The 25,390-nt window shown below is 40.0% G+C and overlaps 1 protein-coding gene across 1 annotated transcript; it reads right to left on the bottom strand.

The window, feature by feature from the left end:
• Nucleotides 1-2,501: 2,501 nt before the first annotated feature.
• On the bottom strand, nt 2,502-20,383 carry cstpp1 (centriolar satellite-associated tubulin polyglutamylase complex regulator 1). Its single transcript, XM_030426954.1, has 9 exons — nt 20,156-20,383; nt 19,852-19,954; nt 19,018-19,148; nt 18,714-18,798; nt 17,662-17,747; nt 16,711-16,918; nt 8,708-8,817; nt 3,779-3,842; nt 2,502-3,537 (listed from the first exon to the last, which is right to left on the bottom strand). Exons 1-9 carry the CDS (start codon nt 20,229-20,231, stop codon nt 3,369-3,371), a joined length of 1,032 nt encoding a protein of 343 aa, XP_030282814.1. The 5' UTR covers nt 20,232-20,383; the 3' UTR covers nt 2,502-3,368.
• Nucleotides 20,384-25,390: the final 5,007 nt, after the last annotated feature.

Raw genomic sequence — 25,390 nt, 5'->3', positions numbered from 1 at the left:
CAGTCTTTAGCGTTAGCCAGGCTGCTAACTTCACTCGCTTTGTCATAGCAATCAAATACGACCCACTCCTTTAGCTTCATACTATGCTCCAAGTGTTTGGTGATGTTGTTTACCCCGAATTTCCCCTGGATACTGTCCGCTGCGTTACGGCTCCGATCCGGTTTTGCTCCGCCGTCTGCCATCTGGTAACCCCCACCGGTTGCGTTTTGAGTCAGTCATGGCACAGTACGGTAGACAGCTGGCGTCGCAAGGCCGAGGTGTTTCCGCTATAATAACATAATCACTCGCGACCGCAGTTATAGGTCACAGTGTCATAAAAACAACAACAGTAAGTGTTCCCGACCGAAGGATAAGTAGAAGAGCTTGTGTTTGTCTCTTTTTTTTAGATTTGTGTGCTGGTGTCAACACGGACTGTTTTATTTTGAAAAGTAACATGATGTTATATTGATATTTTGGGTCTTGACTTCCTGTCTGCTCGGTGCTAAATTCAGCTTAATTGCTGCGTCGTGCTCCGGCATCCGCCAGATATAAAAGTCCTGGTTATCTGTTCTGGAGTATTTGTAATTGCATAGCTTCTGTTCTATTGAAGCTTTATTATTACCTTGTGGTAATAAAAGGTTAAATCTTTTGACATCCTGTAAAGCCTTTATTTTTTCTAAAGAAAATTACATGTTGTAGTATCGATAAGTATCTGTATCGGTATCGATAAAATCCTAACGATATACTAGTCCTGACTGTCTTGGACTTTGTTACATGCGAGCTGGACATTTGGACAGTCCAATGATTCAACTTTTCATGCAAATTGTTACACTTATATGACCCTTTTAATGAAAACGTAGTCCAGTAAAAACAAATGCTAAATACAAGTAATTTGACTAGTGGCCTCAGACTGTTTAACCCCTACTGTATGTGTGAATAAAAATCATTAGGATTGTAGTTTTAATAGTTTATGCTGCTATTTTTGTGGAGATTTTTGTCCCATGATCTTGCTGCTTTTATAGCTTGGGGAGGATAAGAATGCAAAATTTAAAAATGGTAAACATTTAATGGTGTGTCATGTAAATGGTCAATGGAATACTATACAAGGCATGCAGCTTATGTTTGACCGTAGTGGTATCTGTCTCCAAAACCTGTATCAGCTAAACCCTTAACATGACAAACGTCTTTATTGACAAAAAAAAAAAAAAAAAAAAAAACACTTCCAGACATTGTCTTCCATTCATTTAATAGTATCAACAGAATTCACTTATGCAGCAGAAATTTTACATCAAAAGCAGACAAGAAATTCACTCTAATGGATTATACAGTTATACAGGTGCACACTAAAGTGCATGACAGTCAATGACAATCTGGAAGAAAAAGCTTAAAAAAGTCATCATGTTCATTTCCACGCTGGCCATCTGAGGTGCACAACGGGAAGTTGTTCTGATCCACCAGAAAGTGTCCTTTCCATGTATTCCACTGTTGTGATTCCATGAGGAACACCATGGGGATCTAATGTAAATGACTCACATATATATGTGTGTGTATATATGTATATATATATATATATATATATATATGTATATATATATATATATATATATATACACATATATATACATATAGATATATATATATATATATATATGTATATATATATATATATATATATATATATATATAACACATATATATACATATATATATATATATATATATATATATATATATATATATATATATATATATGTATATTATATTATATTATATTTCCTGTATAGATACTGTATGTATGTATGTTTGTATAGGAGTTATTAATGTATGCTGTTGGTTTGACTAAACCTGGGTATAACACCGCATGATATCGATGTTGTTAAATGAAGACACACAGATGCACAGACTGATGATGATGGTGATTATTCTTGTCAATAAATCGCGTTTACAGCTGCACTCAGAATAGATGTTCTTTAGTAAGAATCAAATAGAATGTAAGACACTAGCGCAGTAAACACATTGGTTTTTGATGGTTTTTAGCCTGATTATTGAATCTATGTTTCTGGTTTTGTCCCATACAATTAAATTAAGGAACTGCATCAAATATCCTCCCTGTCATCCAACTAGTCAAATCAGTTAACAAATGAATGATAGCTGAAAAGCATCCATACACTGTCTTTGAGACAGAAGACTGCTCCTGCCAATACAATCACAAGGGGCCTCCTTTTATTTTTTTAGTTTGCAAGGGATCATTGTGTCATTCAGACCTTTTACGTGTTTGATTTAAAGGGACACTGATTTTTCAGATGAAGGTCAGTTTACCAATCATCATTTGTAGAGCCCATTCTCCAGGAAAAATAGGTTAACCTATATAGGTTAGAAATAAAAGCAGCTTATTCCGACCTGTGTTTAAATTTTTTTGTGAGACGCCAAAATCCAGTGGCTACAGTGATTATTTCTGCAGCAAAGGAGTAAGTGAGGATAAGGAGAATAAAGAGCTAAAAGTCAACAAACACACGATTTGATTCAGGAGACCACCAAGTGTTAATGAGTGACCAGAAGTCAACAGTGACATGGTGAATTTACTTCACATACATAATCCAACAAAACAGGTACATTTATATCTGACGTTATAGAAGTAACATGTTATGTTATCCCAAACCACCATGTTTTCCAAATCTAACCAAGAACTTTTAGTGCCTAAACCTGACCCCCTGCAGCCACAAGACAAAGGTCCGTATATTTGTCGCTGTTGTACTGCAATAGTTTTTTGGGGGAACGGTGAGATATGACATTTTGGGAGACACTGATAATCAGTCTATTCAGTTGTGTGCATATAATGAAGTGTGGGGTTGGTACACCTGAGCTGTCGAAAACAGACATACATTCTAATAATTCCCACTTAACATCAGTAATATATACCACTGAGTAAGTGAACAAGAGAAATCATCTTTATAAGGAATCACAGTTATATCTTAATTAATCACAGTGTGAGTAAGGATGTTATACATGTCATATCACATTCACATAACCTTAATGCTGTTCTATTCATCAATAACAAACTAATAAATAAATTAGCAGTTCATGCTTCAGCTTTTCACTGTGCAGATTATGATCAGGAGGAATGAGGAAATACATTATTTAACAGTTCTTTAACATATTCACAGTAGTACCATCTGCCCTGCATTCAGTGATACTCTGTTTATCCTTCAGTGCTTTACTGGACAAAGAGAAAACGATAGCAGGATAGAGGGTTCTCTTATGCACTACTAGTGTGTAGGTTTACATAGAAAGTAATGGGCAGGAAACTTTTCACAATTACCATACAGCCACAGTGTGTCCTGGACTTAAGATGGAAGGTGATGTATCACAGAGTGGTGATAGGTCAGAGGTTAGTTTTCAGAGGAGTCCGTCTCCTCTGTGGAACCATCACTTTCCACCTCCATTTTCCTCCTGTGATGGATGTTCCTCCTGGGGGAGGCCTTCCTCTGCACCTCCTTCAGCCCCCCCACAGCGCTGCTACTGCTGTTGCTGCCAGGACTCACTGAGATCTGGGCAATTCTGGACAACATGGGGACAAGAAAGAAGATTTATAGAAAACAAAGGATAGGAGAAAAGAGGACAAAAGAAAACCAATAAGACAGGAAGTGAATGGTCAGTCAAGGAAAGAAATGAGGACAGCAAAATCAGATGAAAGAAGAAACAGTTATCCTGTGTAGTATACGGTATACTGTCTGTGCCAATTGATATGTGTGTGTGAGTGTGTGTGTGTGTGTGTGCGTGTGTGTGTGCATATGCTTACAGTTTGTCCAGTTCCTGGTCCATCTCTGGGTCAATGAGCAACTCTGCCTTGCTCGGTAATGCCCCTGCAGAAAAACAAGATTCAGGTTTGTAAAGCTGTTGTTGGGATCCAAAGATGAATTCATTCATTCTGGGATTTGCATCAAATTGTTTGAGAGACCACTTGCTCTATCTCTGTGACAAAGTGGAGCCAAGGACTCAATTCACCACAATCCCCTAGGTCTTCTAACCGAGTTGTAAACTTCTATCCAAAGCAGCAATGCGAGGTCCTGCTAGTACCCCAGCTCCATTAGCACCAGCAACTGTGACAAAAATCAGCTAACTTCACAAAGAGTGGGACACAAGCAAATATGCAGAAAGCTGCTACCCATGCAAAGGAAAGGAGCAACCAGTTTCCTCCACCTTCTCTCATTGGACACTGCACAGCAGGATGGTACTTTTCAACATTGGAGCAACAACTTTCCTCAGCTTGGCATTAGCTAAGGAGCCACCAAAACCTTTTCTTCATAGACTGGTAACACTGAACAAGATAGCAGACAGTATAGCATAGCACGGCTAAGCACAGGAGTGTTTAACTCTGGTTAATGTAATACACATGTGTTCCATCTATGTGGTCTGTTCACTGTGAGGGTCTTAATCTCTGTGTAGTCAGGTTATTGATAATTGGCTTTGCCACACAACAAAGTGACTAAGACAAAGGACCTCTGCGTGCAACTAACCACCTTTTTTTAACCTGGCACCAGTATCTCATACTCTCTTTCCTCTGCCTCAGCCATATAGCATCTTTGCCATTTTCCACATCTTTTTCCGCATTTTACTTAGGTTGCAAGACCTTTTGAACAGACACGCTTTGTATTCAATACTGTACAAGTGTGAACGTCCCCAACCTCTACTCTAACATTTCTTGACTTTACTAGTTATGAAGTTAATTATTAATCAAATTGACAGTTCAGTATTTATTTATGAGACTGAATCATTGAATTGTTTATCACTTCCCATCTTTAAGGGTGGTGCTCCCTTAGTGATGTTTAATTTTTATTGAAGTCAAATATAACCTAAATACCCTATAAATGCATCATGATGCCCCAAAGCTTTTCATGAAAATTCCCTAAATTTGTATTGGTTCAAATGACTCTGTGTCATGAGAAAGGTTTGCAGTGATGAGCCCCGAGAATTCTTATCAAATTATTTTAACTTATCGTTTTGGTTTTTACTTCACATTTATTGTTCAGACTGTTACAATCATTTATTATTCAGGTGTGTCAGCACATATACAAAAACATTTTAAAGGGGTATTCCGGTCTAAGTTTAATCCATGGTCTAAATCACCGTGAAACTGTGTTAGACTCCCTCTCGAGAGATCAAGTTAGCAGACAGCTAATTTATGGAGTTTTAACGACCTCCGAAACGACCGCACGACAACAATACACTGCAGTAAATGGATCCAAATATAAACCACCACCAAAAAGCCACCAAATAATGCTCAGAACAGCACCAAACTTCAGCAACAGTACAAATAGGGTCTCAGCACATAGTCTGGGGCATCTAACCTCTGCTAGCTTAGCTGGATTTCTATTGGGAAACTAAAAACAGATTTCAACTCTCCTCCATCGGCTTCCGGGTCGGGGAAGTCCCGACACGACGATTACCGAGTGCGGTTAGAAGTGCTCGATTCCGTTCTTTTCACTGTCCGCTCTCAATAATAACTGTTATAAACAGGCAGGTAAGACACATGAACTTTGATTGCTTTTCCATGGAGTCATAATCATACATTTTCATCCATGAGCCACGGAACTCTACTGCACTCGGTAATCGAGTCGTCTGGACTTCCCATCAACAGGAAGCAACAGGAAGAGTGGTACATTTTATGAGCTTTTCAGTAGAAATCCAGCTAAGCTAGTGGAGTTTTAATGCCCCAGTCTATGTGCTGAGACTCTATTTGTACTGTTGCTGAAGTATGGTGCTATTCTGAGCATTATTTGTGGCATTTTGGTGGTTTATATTTGGATCCATTTACTGCAGTGTATTGTTGTCGTGTGGTCGTTTTTGAGGTGGTAAAACTCTGTAAATTAGCGGTCTGCCAACTCTATCTCTCGAGAGGGAGTCTAACACAGTTTCACGATGTGTTAGACCATGAATTAAACTTACACCGGAATATCCCTTTAATAGATATATTTATTGCCAATGCCTTCAGCAATAAGTGGCCACACCTCTCTGTCCTTGTTCAAAAGAGGAGGGAAGACAAATTATCACTAATTTCTGTTTCTGCAAGAAACAATTCAAGCTACGCTTTTATGTGTATGGATGAAATATTTTTTACAGTAAGGGCTATTTTCCATTCCATTCTGTCGCCAGCTAAAACTAGATCTGCAAGAAGTTATAGAGGCATTTGGGTGTATCATGGTTATGTTATTTATTATTCATAACAGTGAAGCAGTTCACCAGTCCAGTCTTGCAGTCATCAAGCCTCAAGCAAGTTAATTCTCTAAATTCTCAGAAGACGACTTCAGTTGCAAGACCTCAATTCCTTGAGTCGAGTCTTAGAGGGAATTCATACCATTCATGGTATTAACATCCATCCTGAGTTATCTGATCACAAGCTGATGGCTCCCAGACTGTCAGTTCACACCTAGCGTTAATATCTATCTCTTCATTCAGGCCTTAAGTCCCTGACACACCAAACAGACATAAAAGGACTAGCTGTGCTGAGGTTAGGGTAGGCTCAGGGGTTAAGGACTGTTGTGTCAATTGTGTCTCAGCCAAAAGCTGCACTTAAACACAACACAAAGACTGCAGCTGGCACAGAATGTGCCTGGTGAGAGGAAATACCTCTTTGCCAATATAAGGGCAGCTGTTATGATTAAGCAGCATTTTTGAGATCCCTCTTGTTAATATAGCCACTTCTATTTGAGAAAATGTCTGATAAAAGTGAGCAGCCAATCAGAGTGATTTGTCTCACTGATAAGTTGCTGTCAATTACAAATGCTCAGATAGCCAACAAGCCTCAGACAAGGGCTGTCCAGTGCCTACAGTGTGGGACACATAGCACTGACTACAGCCACAGACGGTCACTGGCAGCCGTGGGAATGCCAGACTATCAGCCTGGTGTGTCAAGGCCTTCAGTCTGAAGTCTACAGCTCTGCCAGAGCAGTGCAATATGGACAAAATGTTCTATCTTGAGATAGCTAATTTTATATCCCGAAAACAATATATCCCGATATAGTATTTTTTCTTAGAAATATACACACACACACACACACACACACACACACACACACACACATATATATTCAAATCAATCACATCTCAGCACTATTTTTGATAACCATGTGAATGAAAGGCAAATGAATGGCACTTTCTTGTTTTATTCGTGATTTTTTGCAGGACTGTCAAAACAAATAAGAATTTGTAAACAAAAAGTATTCCAAGCTTTCAGGCTCGTTTGTGTTTTTTTCTTTCGTCACTTTGTGGTTGTGAGGTGACGTTAGTGCTTTGTCGCATCTTCTCGCTGTCTCTGTACTCTTTTTCATGTCGTGTCTTTAAGTGGTAGAAAAGATTAGATGTGTTCGAGTCGCTTGTAACAACTTGTTGGTGGCATGTTTTGCAGATTCACATTGTCTGGTCGGTGTCTGACTTTTTAAACCCAAACCAAAGCCAAACGATGGAATTCCGGTACCCCCTTTTCAGCTCGGCTTCTTGGGGTTCTGCTTCTGTATCCGCATCTGATGCAACGTTACTAGTAATGTTATTTTAATAACATTACTAGTAATGTTATTATTATAATGTTATTTTCCTCTTCCATGACCGGTGCCATAAACGAGTCCTTGTGGGTGATGTAAAAATCCTACCCTACCACAAAGCAGTAGCGTTGGTGCAGTTACATTCGCCTTCATACAATGAGCTTGTTTTGAACTCAAAATTTGGATATTCAATGGTCATTCCGACGTTGAGTTGTGCTTTACACGCCGTATTAAATCACAACCGTAGTGTACGTTAACGTTAGTGTAGCAACAGTGCTAAACAAGTAGCCTACACGTTAAAATTACGATATAAACGACAGAGGGTTATACTTTAGACTAGACTTTAGACATTTATTTATCCCACATCGGGGAAATTTACTCGTCACAATAGCAGGTGGACAGACATACAGACATACAATAAGTCCTACGGTAAACATTTTTATATCGCACTACGATATATATCGTAATATCGCACAGCTCTAAGCTCTGGTATAAAATCATGTACATGTATCATCACTGTGCGCACTCATACACATAAATATAAATTTGTACACTTTTAAACTAGGGCTGTCAAAGTTAACGCGTTAATAACGCGTTAACGCAACATCCAAAAGGAAATGGAGAAAGGACTTATGAACGGCAAATTTACTTTCAAAACACTGTCCAGATGGTTCGGTTGATAGGACAAAAGTTATCTGCACGTACTGTCGACATGAAATGAGTTACCATTTAAGCAAGTCGAGTCTCAAATATCATTTGCAAGCCAAACACATGGCAGATGCAAAGAGCCCACCCTCGCCAAAAGCAGACATCACCATCTTTTCATCCCATTTAGGGTAAGGGGATATTTTTTTTACCTTTTATTTTCCTGCATGATTTTGTGTTGAATAAACATTTTCATAAAGCAAGCATATTTGCCCTTTCTTATGTTGTTAAAAGTATTAAGAACATGACAATAATACATTAAGGTACATTTAGAACAGAAAAAAATGTGCCAAAAAAATTTGCGATTAATTTGCAATCAATCGCAAGTTAACTATGGACAAAATGCGATTAATCACGATTAAAAAATGTTATCTTTTCACAGCCAAATTTAAAACATATGCAATTTTAACATTTTGTTTAAAATGTATATGTATGTATGTAATGGTAGTGATGGTAGTGATGGTAAGATGTAATGTTGAACTCACCAACAGTTTGGTTGATGCTCTCATGTTTAACCAAGCCGATTAGGAAGTCGTAGTAAGACACTTTGTCAGTCTGTCCCAGTGCTTCCCTCATACTGGGCCTGGGAGGATGACTACACACAGACACAGAAAATACAGTTCAGCTAAAACACACTCATAACAACAAATATATGCGTAGTGAGCACTCAACAGCACTCCTGCTTGTGCTTAGCTGCTGCAAAGCACAGGGCTGCCTCATGGCAATCACTAGCACCACTGACTCTTTTTATTCTCAAATCGTTCGAGTCTCCTGTGGTTGAAGGCTGTGGGCATGGTCTTATGTAATATTGTAGTATGACTTCTGAGTAGTGATGGGTCTAAATGTAAACATTTTGCCGTGTTGTGGCTGGTGTGCCACACCATGAGGCTTTGTGACAACTCCCAGCTGTGTTTGTGGCAAGGAAAACAGTTTTTAGTTGTGTAATTTGTGTAATTGAGTGTAATTTGTATAGAAACAAAAAAGGACATTTCCTGACCTCCCATCAAAAACATCCAATGTTAATTAATTATGTGGTGTGTGTGTCTGTAAGAGAGAGAGTGTGTGCGTGCAGTCAAAAACTTAGGAAAGGGTTATGCAAATAAAATCCAAAAAGGTCCTGTAAGAGAAGATATCCTCCATTGAAGGTCCAGAACATCATAATGAATAACTTACATTTTGATTCAGTGCCATTTACAGTATATTGAAGCCAAGTAGTTCACCTTCCGTATGAGGTCAACAACTGAGTGTCAGATGAATTATATAAGTCTATATTTCAGCAACATTGTCAATTTTCACATAGAACTGAGGGTATTTAAAATACTTACTTAAATAATAAATACATATTCTGTACTCATTTTGAGTGGCACAAGGGCTGCATTAGAAGATAGAGAGGACTTTTATGTATTTTTTCTAAAATTGACATTTTAACTACATTTCACATCTTAACAGTCTCAACCATCTTCATGATAAACAATATCAACACATCTTAGAAGCTTTAATGTCTTTCTTTGCCTCTCATAATGCACTCCCACACTTTTTCTTGTTCAGTGAGAGAATAGAGCTCTAGCTTCACCTGCAAGAATTTTAGATCTGGGCTGGTGTCAGATCTTCCTCATACACATGAGAATCCTGGATATTATTAATTTTAATGTGTTGGTATTGCAGAAAGCTGCCTTTATTTTCTATGCCTTTGTGTCATTTTTTAGTGGGTATGTTTGCTTAAGAGACTGATACTTCTTGTGGTGCTTACCACTTCTCATAATTGCCACGGTCTCAACAGTCATGGTCAGACTGCCAGGCGCGTCGTTAGACCTGGGTATTCGGGGCTACAGCCCCGGATGTTTTGGGAATAGCCCCGGATCTCTGTGCTTTGAAAAAAATAAAAATAAAACAAAATTCAAATATAATTGTCTAATGGTGAAAGGTTTTTATGTGGCTGCATATCGAACGGCCAGCAGCCTCAAATGCGACATTGTCACCAGAGTCCAAATAATTTGTTGCAAATTCAACATCAGTGTTATTCTTTCCCCCTCGATGCGTCACTGATATTACCAGAGCCTATTAGCCTACTGTTTAGTACCACTGCAGCGTTTATAACAGGGATGGAAATTAAACCCGCCACCCGCCAAATGCGGGTGAGTTTGTGTGCTGGCGGGTGAACGGAATAAGTTTACCACTGTGGCGGGTTCATTCCAGTCAGATCTGATCCAATTAATCTTAATGATCGATATCTTGGTTAGGGTATAACAATGAGCTTTCCACAACCCTAGAGTTAGATCCGGTCAAATTATATGTTTCTGATTGGATCAAAGTGTCAGTTGGACTTCAGAGGAGCTGGATTTCAACATAGGGCCGTAAGCGGTCATTTGGACCGCTGGATTTAAATCCTATATTCTCTCATGTAAATACCCAACTGAGTGATGAATGCATTCATTGTGTCATGATATTTAAAAAACAAAACAAAACGAAATAACACCAAAGTGTACTTTTTAATAAGTTTAATTATACATTTATCAATATTCATATCATCGCACATAACTGTAATTATTGCATATTTACACACGATTTTAATAGAGAAAACTCAGAACAAAAAAATAACTATTAAAAGTAACTTATTTGATTATGAAATATTTTATTTTAACACTTGATAATAAAATAATAATAATAATCGAAAAAGCTGAAAACGAGCTGATGTAAAACAAAAAAAAGAGCCGTTGCGATCGCTGGTCACAGATTACCTCCGCTCTCCTCACAGTTACCACACAAGTGTCCGACGTGTGGTTCCGTTTGCAGCTCTTTTGGACCAGCACTGCCTCCGTCTCCGTGTCTGCTGTTGCTGCGTATGCTTCGCTGCTGCCCACCTTGTGCCGACTGCCGCGGCCCCTTTCCCCTCCATGTATTCTGCCCTCAGCTCCTCTGCCAGCTGCTGCAGGACTTTCCCCCGGGCTCTCCTGCTGCTGGTGCTCCTTGAATAAGATGCGGGCATTGACCCCAGCCAGGTCAAGGATGTTATAGAAGACCGCCACTGGCTATCTTCGCTGACACAGACACCGAGGCAGTGCCGGTCCAAAAGAGCTGCAAATGGAACCAAACGTCGGACACTTAAAATGCCACAAGCCCGTGTGGCGACTGTACGAGAGCGGAGGTAATCTGCGGAGACTGTGACCAGTGATCACAACGACTCTTTGTTTGTCTTGGTTTTAGATCACTTCGTTTGCAGCTTTTTCGATTATTATTATTATTTTAATATATATTATTAAGTGTTAAAATAAAATGCTTCATAATCAAATAAGTTACTTTTAATAGTTAATTTTCTTGTTCTGTTTTCTCTATTAAAATCGTGTGTAAATATACAATAATTACGGTTTACTATGTGCGAAGGATATTGATAAATATAGGCCTACATTTAAAAAACGAAATAACAACAAGTTTAATTATAATTAATCTTATTAAAATGTACACTTTGGTATTAATTCGTTATTTCATTTTTCAAAAAAATATCATGACACAATGAATGCATTCATCACTCAGTTGGGTATTTAACTGACAGATTATAGAGTTTAAATCTAGCGGTCCAAATGACCGTTTACGGCAGTTCTAGTGGTGTTGAATTCCGGTTCTTCTGAAGTCCAACTGACACTTTGGTCACGGGGGATCCGTTATGTGACAGCGGAGAGTCAGCAGCTGGATTTTGCACCCACGGTCAGTTTTAGTAGGTGTATAGGTAAACAAACAAACAACAACGACCCCGACCATTATTCATTGTATTATTAAATTTGTGGGAAGTTATACAATAAAGATTTTCACGTCCCCACAAAGAAATCCCTGCAAATGTAACAGTTATTACGTGGGAAATTGCGTGTTACGTTTGTGGTAGGCAGCGGCTCTGGTGGAAAATGTATTACATTTGTGGGTTTATTACAATAAATGCTGCAGATTTGGATTAGCTACGTTTGTGGGTTTATTGACGATGTTAAATGACGATGTTTGTCTCTTAATACCATAAAGCCTCCTGCAAGCCTGATGCAGATAGACAATGAAGCCAAGAAATTATAACAGGGAATGTTCTACCTGCTCTTATAGCCTATGCACACACAGCGCAGGTCTTGGCAATAATATCTTAAACGTAACATTACTCAGTAGGCCTAGTGAGGGAAAATTCGCTTTATTTGTGATTAAAATATTACGATGAGGACCCTGACGATTGGCCTTCCTTTCCTTCTCAAACAATGTTGAAATTGTATCTTTAAACAGCCCAATTTTCCAAATTTTCGAAATTTCCCCGGACCCTGTTAAAAAGAAACTGTCTGCATCTGCAGTGATGCCGGTATCTGACCACTTTTTTAAGTAACGAGTAATCTAACACGTTAATATTTCCAAACCAGAAATCAGATTAAAGTTAGCCTACTTATCATTGTTTTTTCTTTAGTAAAAATGTATATTTTTGCTTTCTTCTTGTCTCGGGGAGTGATGTCACGTTTGCAACATGTCACAGCACGAGCACAACTCACGTGTAACACCACGCAGCAACACAAACACACACAACAACAATGGAGGGAGGAGAGAGATGCACGTTTTCTAGCTGAAAATACAGTCATTATTTTGAGTTCCTCTCAGCTAAAGATGAGAATATTAAGGTTTGTTGTTCACCCTGTGCTGGCAACAAAGTACTATCAAGCCTCGAAATGAGTTTTAAGGAGTGATCAGTAATCAGATTACTTTTTCAGGGTAACTGAGGCAACACTACGCGGGGCTAAAGCCCTGGATGTTTTGCACTCCTAGCGACGCTCCTGCAGACTGCTGTTGACTTTTCTAAGTTGCGCATTCCTCCAACAGTTGTCTGTCTGTGTGTTTATTTTTCTCACTCACTTGAGTTTTCCCGCTTGGGTAGAGGAACTGCTTGTGACAGTGTACGTGTGTGCATGTGTGCAGTGCAACAGAGTTGCAGGAATCAGGGAGGAGTCAGAGCTCTGTGAGTAGTTTGCACAGGAAGATGTGGTCACAGCTGATGATTTTCTTAAAGGACAACTTTTTTAATGACTTTGGATATTGACATGTTCAACCCGTATAAGAGTGTCTTCTATGGTATATCATCCAAAATACTTAAAAAAAATATCCAGCACTTTGCCACTCACCTGCTCAATCACACCCAGACCTGTGACCACATCACCCCTGTCCTTCAGAACCTCCACTGGCCTCCACCTTGTCCCTCAGCAAATTCACCTAAGGACCTTCTCTATTGGAACTCACTCCCCAAAAACATTTGAGACTCCTCCTCACTAACCACATTTAAGAAATCCCCAGGAAACACACCTCTTCAAAACCTGTAATCCCTTTTATGATATGTCCCTGTATCTGTTTTTCATTTGGTTGGTGTTTTCTGTATCATGTCTTCGGGTATGCAATATTATTAGGGCTGTAATCTCCTAGTCGACTGGTTGAATTATTGGTCGATACGTTCTGGCTCGACCAAAATTCTGATCGATTTTTGGCGTGTTAATTACATGCTGCTATGGCAGTGTGTAAACACGCAGCGGGTCCTCTCCATCCCAATGCTGCGTGTCCTGCATATGGCATTTGACTTCATTAGGAGGAAAGTACCAAGTGCTAATGGGGGTGTTTTCAGAGCACAGGTATACAGGTAACAGTGTGTCTTCAGAACACCCCCCTTGTTTTCACTATTTTGGATTAGCCCAACCCACTACAGACATTAATTAAACGGACAACAGATTGAAGAATGGACCAGAAGGCCTCAGTCGGTTGGATTGTTAAATATTTATTTATTTTTAAGCGTTTAAGCTAACATGTCAGACATCAGCAGTGTGGCAGCATTTTATAAAAATAGACAACGGAAAAGTCGAATGCAAAGTTTGCAAACAACAGTTTGCATATCACAGCTCGACTACAAACATGGCATATCACCTACAAACGGTAAGCTAACTTGTCTGTGTTATATTGCTCTGTCCATTTTAATAATCTTGTATAACTGCAGGCGCACCCGCCCGCAATGGCAGCATCCCCTAGATACCCCCAGACCACACATGGGCTATGATATTGCGCAGATGCACGTGATGCAAAACGCTGCCAGAGCCAGACTTGAGTGTGTTTATTAATTAATTAATTTCAATTAATTAATTTCAGTGCAAAATAATAGGGTAAAAAACGATTTAATCTAAAGCACATAGACTACTAGTCTTTATGTTTATGTTTTATTAATTAAGCGGAAGGCTACCAAGAGCCCCCCCCCCCCCCCCCCCCCCCCCCCCCGATTAGTTGATTTTTAGTCGACATTTCATGGCTGAGGTCCCTATTGTTATTGGAAGAAAAGACATTTTCTTCTCCAAGTTTGACTGCAGTTTTGGATGCCTGAACATACCTAAAAACTCACCAAATTTGGAATGTACGTCACATCCGGCGAAAATTACGCTCCTGCATTGTCACTGGGCGTGGTCGTGACCTGCGGGCTCTGTAGCGCCCCCTAATGTTCTTCCCTGCTTTCCACATGCGCGTAGACAAACGAAATTCGGTACGCAGATTCATCATGAGCAGACGCACAAAAAAGTCTGGGGGCCCATACTCTCAGTCCAACAGGAAGTCAGCCATTTTGATGTGTGGCGGCATTTTTGTCCAATTCATTCCTACTTTGAAAACTATCTTGTCCTATAGCTTAAACACCACAGTCTTCACATTAACTCAATTATCATCATCATGCCTTGAAGAACAAAAGTTATTAAAATCTTTCAGCTGCGTCATACTTTAGTGGGTGGGACGGTGGAAACCATTTTTTCCCCTCGCCGTCAAGCATCAAGGATTTATAATTTCAACATACAATTTCCTATCCACACCAAACTGCTCATAAATGTAGAGGCTGTCTCCCCGAATAAATCTCTGCATCAATATTTAGTCGGCCATTTTGATTTTGGCCGCCATTTTGAGATATTGCCAATCTTCGTACTTAAATTATCTCCTCCTACAAACGTAACACCAGTGACATCACAGTTACTCAGTATCATCCTCTGACCCTGAAGATGAAAAGTTATGGAAATCTTTATCCTACGTCATATCTGCTGGCCGCAGTGGAGCGGTCAATTCAAATCCTTCGCCGTAAAGCATCAAGTCCTTATAACTTCTTCATACCATTTCCTATCTCGGCGAAATCTCTCAGGCAAGCAGAAGGAGTCTCCCTGAAAAGATCTGTGTTGTCATGGGGCGTGGTCGTGACCTGTGGGCTCTGTAGCGCCCCCTATTGTGATGCCCCGCCTCCTACTTGCACATACACTGACGAAATTTGGTAGGCACATTCATCATGACCAGACGCACAAAAAAACCATTGGATCCATACTCTCAGTCCAACAGGAAGTCAGCCATTTTGATGTGTGCCGGCGTTTTTGACACATTCATGCCTACTTTGAAAACTATCTTGTCCTAGAGCTTATACACCACAGTCTTCACATTCACTCAGTATCATCTTCATGCCTTGAAGAACACAAGTTATGGAAATCATTCAGCTGTGTCATACCTGGTGGGCGTGACGGCGGAAGCATCAAGTCCTTATAACTTCCACATACAATGCCCCATCTCTACAAAATTCCTCATAAATGTAGACAGTCTTGCCCTGAATACATCTACACATTCACCCACCCACTGGACACAGGAAGTCTGACAAACATCATCCGATTGACATGACGTTCACTGCTTGTTTTCTCCCCGTCATGACATGCTTGTAACAGGTGAGCGCGCAGTCCGACAACACCGCAGTCGGACAACGCCGCAGCCCGACGCGCGTGGACTGCGAGGGCCCGTTCATCACTACTTGCAGTTTTAATCATTATTGTTATTACATTACCCATAAAGGATACTGGTTTCTGGCTAAGTGCTCAGCTCATCCCAAACACACAATACACACTGATCAGGCATAGCATTATGACCACCTGCCTAATATTGTGTTGGTCCCCCTTTTGCTGCCAAAACAGCTCTGACACGTCAAGGCATAGACTCCACTAGACCCCTGAAGGTGTGCTGTGGTATCTGGAACGAAAATGTTAACAGCAGATCCTGCAAGTCCTGTAAGTTGCGAGGTGGGGCCTCCATGGATTGGACTTGTTTGTCCAGCACATCCCACAGATGCTCGACTGGATTGAGATCTGGGGAATTTGGAAGCCAAGTCAACACCTCAAACTCATTGTTGTGTTCCTCAAACCATTCCTGACCCATTTTTGCTTTATGGCACGGCGCATTATCCTGCTGAAAGAGGCCACAGCCGTCAGGGAATACCATTACCATTAAGGGGTATACATGGTCTGCAACAATGCTTAGGTAAGTGGTACATGTCAAAGTAACATCCACATGGATGGCAAGACCCAAGGCCATCCACGTGATGTAAAAGAAAACATGATTCATTAGACTAGGCCACAGTCGTTATGATATCAAACAGCAGATTTGGAGAGTGTGTAGTCCCAGTGAGTGATCACTGGAATGTGTGTCCTACCTATGTTTGAACCTGTCACAGAGGGCGTCGATACACTGAGCCAGAGTGGATGGTTCCACCCCATCCTGCTGCTGCTCCTCCTTGTCATTCTCATCTGCAGCCACAGAGGGAAGCTGCTCAATAGAGGTGGATGTGGGGACGATGACAGTGTTGGGACTCTTCCCTGACAACAGATCGTGGTAGATCACCAACACACTGTCCAGGAACTCTACAGACACATGAGATAACAGGCTACATTTGCTTTCTGTTACATTTATTTATTCATTTTAGTGTTCAGTAGTCATTAGTTGTCTGTGTAGCTGGTAGTTCATTGACAATCTAAATCAGAAAAAGCTTTAATGACCAAGTATAAACTTACATAAATAAACAGGTAATTTATGAAAATTAATTTGTATGTATGAGGTATTATGGTCACTTTCAACCTCCAGATTGAGACAAAATTAATAAAGTGGCAATCACAGGTAGTGTCCCAAGATTAATTGAGAGCAGGTTGAATGTTGGTCTCTGTTGGTCTCAGTAATACTGATCATTTCGTACAGCTGGTGTTGAAAACAAACACTCTCCTTCATCTTTTGCACAATCAATGCATTAACGCTATTATTTTCAGAATAGATATCTCACCACAGAGAGCGTTCTAGTATGGTGATGGACAAGAAGGTTCCTCAGCAGAGTGTACATTTTTCACTCTGCCTTATGGACAGCGAAGATTCTCAACAATGAGAATTTTACCCTATGATGGACTAACTATTGTCAAGACATACATATTAACACTGGTACAACAAAGTGGTCTTTAGTAGGCTTCATTTGGAATATCACCAACACATTTGCACCTTAAAATTACTCTTCAAAGTTTCATTCTATTGAAAAGTAATTAGAAGCAAACGCCCACCATAAAGGAAAGGTTACAGACATACTGCAAACAACCAATTTACCACAGTAGTTTTACTGTACCTTGGTAATAAAACTGCAGCTGGAACGCATAAAGAAAGTCAGAGAAGGACATCAAACAATCTATGGCGTCGTCCATCAGAACAATTCTTGAGGAAAAGATAAGAGAAAAGTTAATCCAGTTTACTTTCAACCGGTGAAGTCCAGTAATGAGCGCATCACTAAGGGACCCAACTAACATATCAAAGAAAAAACAATATGTGCAAAAAAAATTCTAAGTCTGAGTGGTATGCAACAGGAAAATAAATACATAAATACTAACTGTTAAATGTAAAGGGCACAATGACCATGAGATAATAAATTTACTAGGTCTGTTGTAATGTGTTTTCATTAAACACAGTACAAATACATGATGATGACTACACTTTAATACTAATACACCTACTTTAGTTGATGAAGGTTTGCAGTCATCAAGGTCATGGTAATTCTTGGAAACTATTTCATTCAAGAGGCTTCTTCAGTTCTAACTGACTGGAGGGGAGTGTCCTTACAGAGTCATTAAAGACACATATGGGCTCTGAGTCATCGGGGCCACTTGTGCATCGTTGACCCAACTCGCCTTCATGTGGGTTGCTAGGGCTAGGTGAGCCCAGGTGTGAATGGTTGTTAAGCTGTCTAGGGAGGGAACTCAGTACTTCATAGGCGGTGGGTGACAAGTAATGTCGTAGGCTACCACCGCTGTTCAAAGACGGTTGTTCCAGTTTGACATAGATTATTTTACTCCTCTTTCAAACCATCTGTGTTCTCTGGCCAAAATTTTTACATTGTTGTACTCAAAGGAATGATTTTTCTCCTTCAGATGTAAGTGGACAGCAGAGTCTTGACGTGAGGAGTTGGCCCTTCTGTGTTAATGGTGGTACTTACTACTACTATTACTATACTATTTACCATTAGAAAAATGGAGAATTGTGGATCTTTATTTGTAGTTTTAGAGAGTTTATTAGATGTTGATTGTATGTATTGTATGTAATGCATTTTAAAACCATATATATATTTTTAGATGCATCAGAGGGAGAGTACAATGTGCTGACTGTGGTGTGTCTCAGTGTACTGACCTGGCTGCACTCTGTACTATTTCTGATGGGAAGTCTGGACACAGTAACTGCAGCAGAGACCTGTACTCCAGCATGGACAATAAGTCTGGTGAACAACAACACAAACAAGTCATTTTAGTTGCAGGAATATAACGCTGATGCCAGTCAAACTAAGACTAACTCAATAAACTAATATTTGGCAACTAATTAGAGTACTAAGGTATATATGATGTGACATCATGTTTTTAATACACTTAAACTGTCTGTAATAAGGTGGACTTTTAATGACTGTCACAACGACTATCATCAAATTTTTGGTGCTCACCTCCACTCTTGCCGATCTGTCTGTAGCACCTCCAGAAGACTCTGATGAAGGAGGCTCGGTTATGAGGAGTGGCCCTGATGTAGTTATACTCCCTGAAGAGAACGTGGTTACTGTTCTTCACACTGCTGAAACTACAAACACACACAAATTAAAACAAAGAAGCAAAATTTCACCCACGACTAAATTCATGTACTCAGTTGGCTAAAAATGATACACAAGATGCATGACAGTCTGACTGTCAAAGAGAAATTAGATCTTGTTGTTAACTACATTTAGTACAAAAACAAGAGAGGCACATGTGCATCACTGGCTGTCTACATCACATATACAAAGAATACAAGCGTGCAATGTATATTTCTTAATTCTTTATTTAATAGTTTGAGAACAACAAGTGTGCTCGGATACACAAATGTGTATTGTTAGGTTAATGAGCTAAGATTTATCTGTACTGGTTTAGAAGAAGTTGCCCACAATAAAACCAAAGAAAAGTAATCTACTACAATGGTAACCAAATAAATTTGACCATATTCTATCCACAAGCTGTTTTGAAGTGGGGTCGACTCAAGTATATGAACTATTGTTAAAGGAATTTTAAGCACAGCTATAGAATTTTGCAAGGTTGACATAAGTTTTAACATGATTCTCTTTTAATAAAATCATTGACACGGACTGGGAAGGCCTAGGTAAGTAGGTATGGAATGACCCAAATATAATCAAAACATGCTTATTTTAGTCTATGTTAAAAAGTTTTAATAGGTCTGCTTACCAGATCTACAGTGGAACCCTCCCTACACACGCAGTTATTTAGTTGACCAATACATTTTGTGTACATACTATTCAGCAAAGTAGCGGATCACCCCAAACTGGGTGTATTCCTCCTTATGTTCCAGGAGCTGGGTCACTGCATCACTCAGGTAAAATAACACATTACTGTCCGCTGTAAGAAAAAGACACACACATAATCAAACACGCACTGATGATTACGGTATCTGGGAAGCAATACATTTATCGACAATATTCTGACTCTGAATAAGACGGACGATGAAAAAATTGCACTCGACTGTTGAATGAAAGTATATACAAAAAGGGATTTAGCTTAAGAGCTCGGCTGCTAACAATGCACAGCTAACACACCCACCAAGGTATTCTTCTACGGGGACGGTGGAGTTAAAACGGTTCATCCTGCTCGTCCTTTCAGCCGGTAAAGTGGACATTACATTAATAAACTTGAAGTGTATGTAGCTATAAGCAGAGACCTCTCTTACTTAATGCACAATATATATATATTAATTTCTGAAGCCTATTTTGCTAGCTATCGCCTCACTGAATGTCGTGATATGGTGGACTACCATGGAAACAGCGGAATGTTGTGAGTTACATTGATTTCGAGCCCCTGAACAACAGACCATCTAAAGGTTCCTATGCTATTTTCCTAATAATAATAATAATAACAATAATAACTATAATAATAATAATAATAATAATAATAACAATGATAATAATGATAATAATAAATGCAGTAATAAAAGGTAATGAAATATTATTATAGCAGAAATTAAAGTAGCTAAAAGTAGATTGTGTGTCATCAAATGTTTGCATATAATAATAATACATTTAATTTTTATAGCGCCTTTCAGGGTACCCAAGGACACTTAACAAAATGGAACAAACAAAACAAAGAATAAATGGATAAACAAAAAATAACTAAAAGATAAAAATAAAAAAGTTGATTGATTTGGCTGGATCTAGAGCTGATAGGCCGTATTAAAAAGATGGGTTTTTAAGTATCTTTTGAAAGTCTCCAGAGAAGTCAGTTTGCGGATTTCAGCTGGGAGAGTGTTCCAGAGAGTGGGGGCTGCCACACAGAAGGCTCTGTCACCAAAGGTTTGTAGTTTTGGTGTGAGGGATGGAGAGCTGGTGTGTGCCTGATGAGCACAGAGTCCGGGACTGGGTGTAGGGGTGGAGGAGGTCAGACAGATATTGGGGGGCAAGGGAATGGAGAGATTTATAGGTCAGGAGGAGAATTTTGTAGGTGATGCGTGATTTAACTGGGAGCCAGTGAAGGCGGATGAGAGTGGGGGTGATGTGTTGCCAGGGCTTGGTGCGGGTGAGGACCGTGGCAGCAGAGTTCTGCACATACTGGAGCCTATCCAGGGTTTTGGAAGGGAGCCCGGACAGGACTCCATTGCAGTAATCCAAGCGGGAGGTGATGAAGGCATGGATGAGGGTCTCAGCCACAGGTTCAGAGAGAGAGGCCCGGAGTCTGGAGATGTTTTTGAGATGGTAAAAAGCTGATTTTGTAATGGATTTTATGTGTGATTAGAAAGATAGTGTGGAATCGAGGATGACACCAAAGGTTGCGGACTTCCGTGGATGGGGAGATAGTGCAGCCGTCCACGTCCAGGAAAAGATCTCCAACCTTCTGGAGCAGCACCTTGGAGGCCACAACCATGAGCTCTGTTTTATTGGTGTTTAATTTTTTATTTTTTTTTAAAGATTTTTTTCTGGCATAGACACCTTTATTAAGCAGTAGACAGAGAAATACGGGAGAGAGAGGGGGATGTGACATGCAGCAAAGGACCTCCGGCCGGAATCGAACTGGGGTCAGCTGCATATGTGGCATGCGCTCTAACCACTCGACAACCTGCGCGCAGGCTGGTGTTTAATTTGAGTAGATTTGATGTCATCCAGAGTTTTAAATCATGTAGGCAGTTGACGAGTGACTGTGGGGGTAGCTGGGTGGATGGTTTGGTGCAGAGATATAATTGAGTATCATCAGCATAAGAATTATGCGAATTATCTGACCAAGGGGAAGCATGTAGATAGTGAAGAGGAGGGGTCCAAGCACAAAGCCTTGAGGCACGCCCTGGTTGACTGGAGCTGGGGTGGAACTGGAGTCTCCAATGGTGACAAACTGTTTCCTGTTTGTTAAATAGGACTGGAACCAGGAGAGTGCTGTACTGGTGAGACCAAGGTAGTCAGATAGGCAGGTGAGGAGGATGGTGTGGGAGATTGTGTCAAAGGCTTCAGAAAGGTCCAGGAGGATCAGAATACTGATGTGGCCAGAATCTGCAGCGATGAGGAGGTCGTTGGTGATCTTCATGAGGGCAGTTTCTGTGCTATGCCGTGCCCTGAAGCCAGACTGAAGGGGTTCATAGAGCTCATGGTTGGACATGTGCTGCTGGAGTTGGGCAGCAACTGCTCTTTCCAGGATTTTGCTAAGGAAAGGAAGGTTGGAGATTGGCCGATAGTTATGTAAGTCATCTGGGTCAAGACCTGGCTTCTTGGGGATGGGGGTAACTGAAGCTGTTTTGAAGGTGGACGGTACAATGCCAGATTCTAGGGATGAGTTGATAATTTCCATTATGAGGAGGCATAGGGCAGGCAGTGAAGACTTCACCAGAGTTGTTGGCATGGGGTCCCGAGAGCAGGTGGAGGCTTTTGCCTGGGAGACTAACTTAGCTACAGAAATAGAGTCCACAGGAGAGAAGGAGGAGAGAGAGCACTGGGGCAGGTGGGGTGGTGGCAGATGCCAGGAGTTGCTGGTGAATGGTAGCCACCTTTTCCTAGAAGAAGTCCAGGAACTTGAACAGAGGTCAGGGGCACCAGAAAGCTGGGGGACATCGAGAGGACTAAGGATAATGGTGGAGAATAACATTCTGGGGTTATTTTGCTGGTCTCCAATGAGAGTGGTGTAGTAGTTTGTTTTAGCCTTGGAGAGAGCTTCTTTATAAGACCTAACGTGGTCTTTGTAGGCTTCATGGTGGACGGTGAGGCCAGATTTTTTATAGAGCTTCTCCAGGCGGCGACAAGTAGTCTTAAGAATAAATGAATCCTTTTAATGTTGTATGATATTACATGATTTACTATGATATCATATAACCCTTCAGACAAGCTGGGGGGTGTTCCAGAAAGCGGGTTATGTGAAAACTCAGAGTAAGTTAACCCTGAGATGAAGGAAAATCTGGGTTTTCCGTTCCAGAAAGAGAGGTAACTGAAACTCTGGGTCAGTCACCGTGGTAACAGACTCTGTGAACATAACCTGCTCCCTGGCAGGTGTACTTGAAGAAACCCTGTTTCTACCCGTCTCCTCCCACATTAATTGTTTTAAAGACACAAGTGTGCACTTGGATCTGATGTAGGCACTTGTGTCCTGGTGGGTGAAAGGCTCAGATGAGCTTCCCCTGGGGATGCCTTCAGCCACCGGTTGGCCATAGTTTTGGCTGAAGGCCATCTCCTCAGCCTCCGTCAGAAGTGGTGGAGGTGGCCCTCCACCCGTTTTTCGGGCCTATGCCTTCTTTCTGTTGGCTGAGCAGAACTCAAATGTAAAAAATTTTTTTAACTTAGTATTTTATTGAGTGTTCCTGGACACATCATCACATTTTAAATGTAGCCCACATATAAAATAAAAATGTGTAAACATTGTATCAAGTTTTAATCTACTAAGTTGTGTATTAAGTGGGAGGATGTGTTAAAACACAATTTGGTTAGCGGTTTACATTACTATTTGAAGTAGCCACTGAATAAATATTTACTGTAACAGCCTAATTCAATTAAAAAAAAACAAAGTGAGGTGCAATCTAGCACCTAGCAAAACCTAGCAAACCATGCTTTGCCTTTTTGAATGATGTTTTTATATTTCAGTTTAAGCTGCTTCCAAGTCCTTTTTGCTCTTGCTCTTGCATGCTCTCCCCGTCTTTCCTGTATATGGCCGAGCCTGTTTACCAGAGGATGCTTCCATTAAGCAAAGTACAGACTACCCACACATTGTTTGCTCAAAAGCATAATAAAGAAACTAAGCTAAAAGACATCAGTCCAGCTTGTCGTTTCCTCACCCACCAGGGATCTTCAGGGAGCATCATGAGCAACACAGTGGCCACAGACAAGTGTGATGCAACAGAGTGGGGAGTTCCTGGGTCTGGAGATGTGTTCATTTTTATGTGCAATATTAAAGTACAGTGTTGGCCTTATTTTTCAGTTCTAGCGTGAATGATATGTGTGAGCAGCCCCCCGCATACACATATATACTCACACACACACAAACATTGTATTTGTGTTTAATAACCGTAATGTTAATATTTACAATCAATATTAATTGTAAATCAATGAAACAGTAACATAAATTAACATTTACCATGTACTAATTTGATAGTAAGTATGACATTTGTTGTGACCTTTTTATCAATTCTCTATTTAATTTGAAAATTCAGTTTATTTATTCTTAGTTATTCTTCAGTCCTATTGTGTGTGTGTGTGTGTGTGTGTGTGTGTGTGTGTGTGTGTGTGTGCCCCCTACCGCCACCACACAAACATAATATTCAAATTTGTATTCATAACGTTGATATTGAAGCTAAATCCATGAAATGTTAACATTTATGTTAGTGATTATTATAGGCTTCTTATTAACTTCTGAGTAAAGTCGTGGCGAGACAATTAACTAATCAATTACAACATTACGATAAACATGTAAATGCACAAAATGCATAGAATTATGTTATGTGTTAACCATATAGTCTATGGTTAAACGTACGTGTTTATTAAGCTTTTATTTTGGTGATTAACCAACTTCCGCTTGAGACTTCCGGTATGGATTGGATAAATGGCGGCTTTTATTTTGGTGATTAATCAACTTCCGGCGCCCTTGTCGGCCATCTTGACTGCAGACTGGTACTCTTGCCTGGATGGAGGATTTTTCCCTACCGCTGTACATTTACTAAACGACTATTTGACTGAGGATTGATCTAAAATTTTAATAAAACTTTAGTGAACATAAAAACCTCTTTGCAATGTCTTTTGCAGCGACTTATTGTGTTTTTGCTATTAACAAATAGGTTTGTCATTGTTTATGTAATTAACGGAAACCCGAGAACAGCAAAATGCAGAGAAGTGAGTGATTATTTTATAGGCTACATAAATTATCATGTAGGCATCTTCCAATGATGTAGGTCTGCATCAGTATAAAAAAACATACCTTGGAAAACTTTTTTTAACCACTTCTCACCTATACAGCGTCATGTCCTGTATTGATGTGTCATAGCCTTTGTTACTGTATGTGCCCGTTTGTGTGGAGTGTATTTTGGGACTTGTTCAGGTAATCAAGGGCAGTGGTTCTCAGCTGACTGGTTAAGTAAGTAAAAAAGTGCTACCCTTTTCATGGAATATCATGATGATAGATGATTGAAAAAAAGCCAGTGATAGAAAATAATGCAAATCATTCCCAAAGGAATGTTTCTATTATTTCGCAACAATGAACAGACACTTCAGATCAAACTATGAAATCTTTTAGCAGTAGGTCAGGCAAAAAAAAATAAAATATACACACACATATAATATGGGTGCAGCATTCATGCAGACCAAGCTATTTCCCTGTAAA

Source organism: Sparus aurata, chromosome 8 (genome assembly GCF_900880675.1).
Source record: "Sparus aurata chromosome 8, fSpaAur1.1, whole genome shotgun sequence".
NCBI classification, from domain to species: domain Eukaryota; kingdom Metazoa; phylum Chordata; class Actinopteri; order Spariformes; family Sparidae; genus Sparus; species Sparus aurata.
This window is presented reverse-complemented; position numbering and strand designations above follow the sequence as displayed.

Bases quoted from the DNA above. Each gene is read 5' to 3' on its own strand.
- cstpp1 (XM_030426954.1), bottom strand. From the start codon at position 20,231: ATGTCCACTTTACCGGCTGAAAGGACGAGCAGGATGAACCGTTTTAAC. The intron at 18,799-19,017 runs GTGAGCACCAAA...GTTGTTCACCAG, and splicing joins ACAGATCGGCAAGAGTGGAG to ACTTATTGTCCATGCTGGAG. The intron at 16,919-17,661 runs GTACAGTAAAAC...ATGTGTCTGTAG, and splicing joins GCTGCAGTTTTATTACCAAG to AGTTCCTGGACAGTGTGTTG.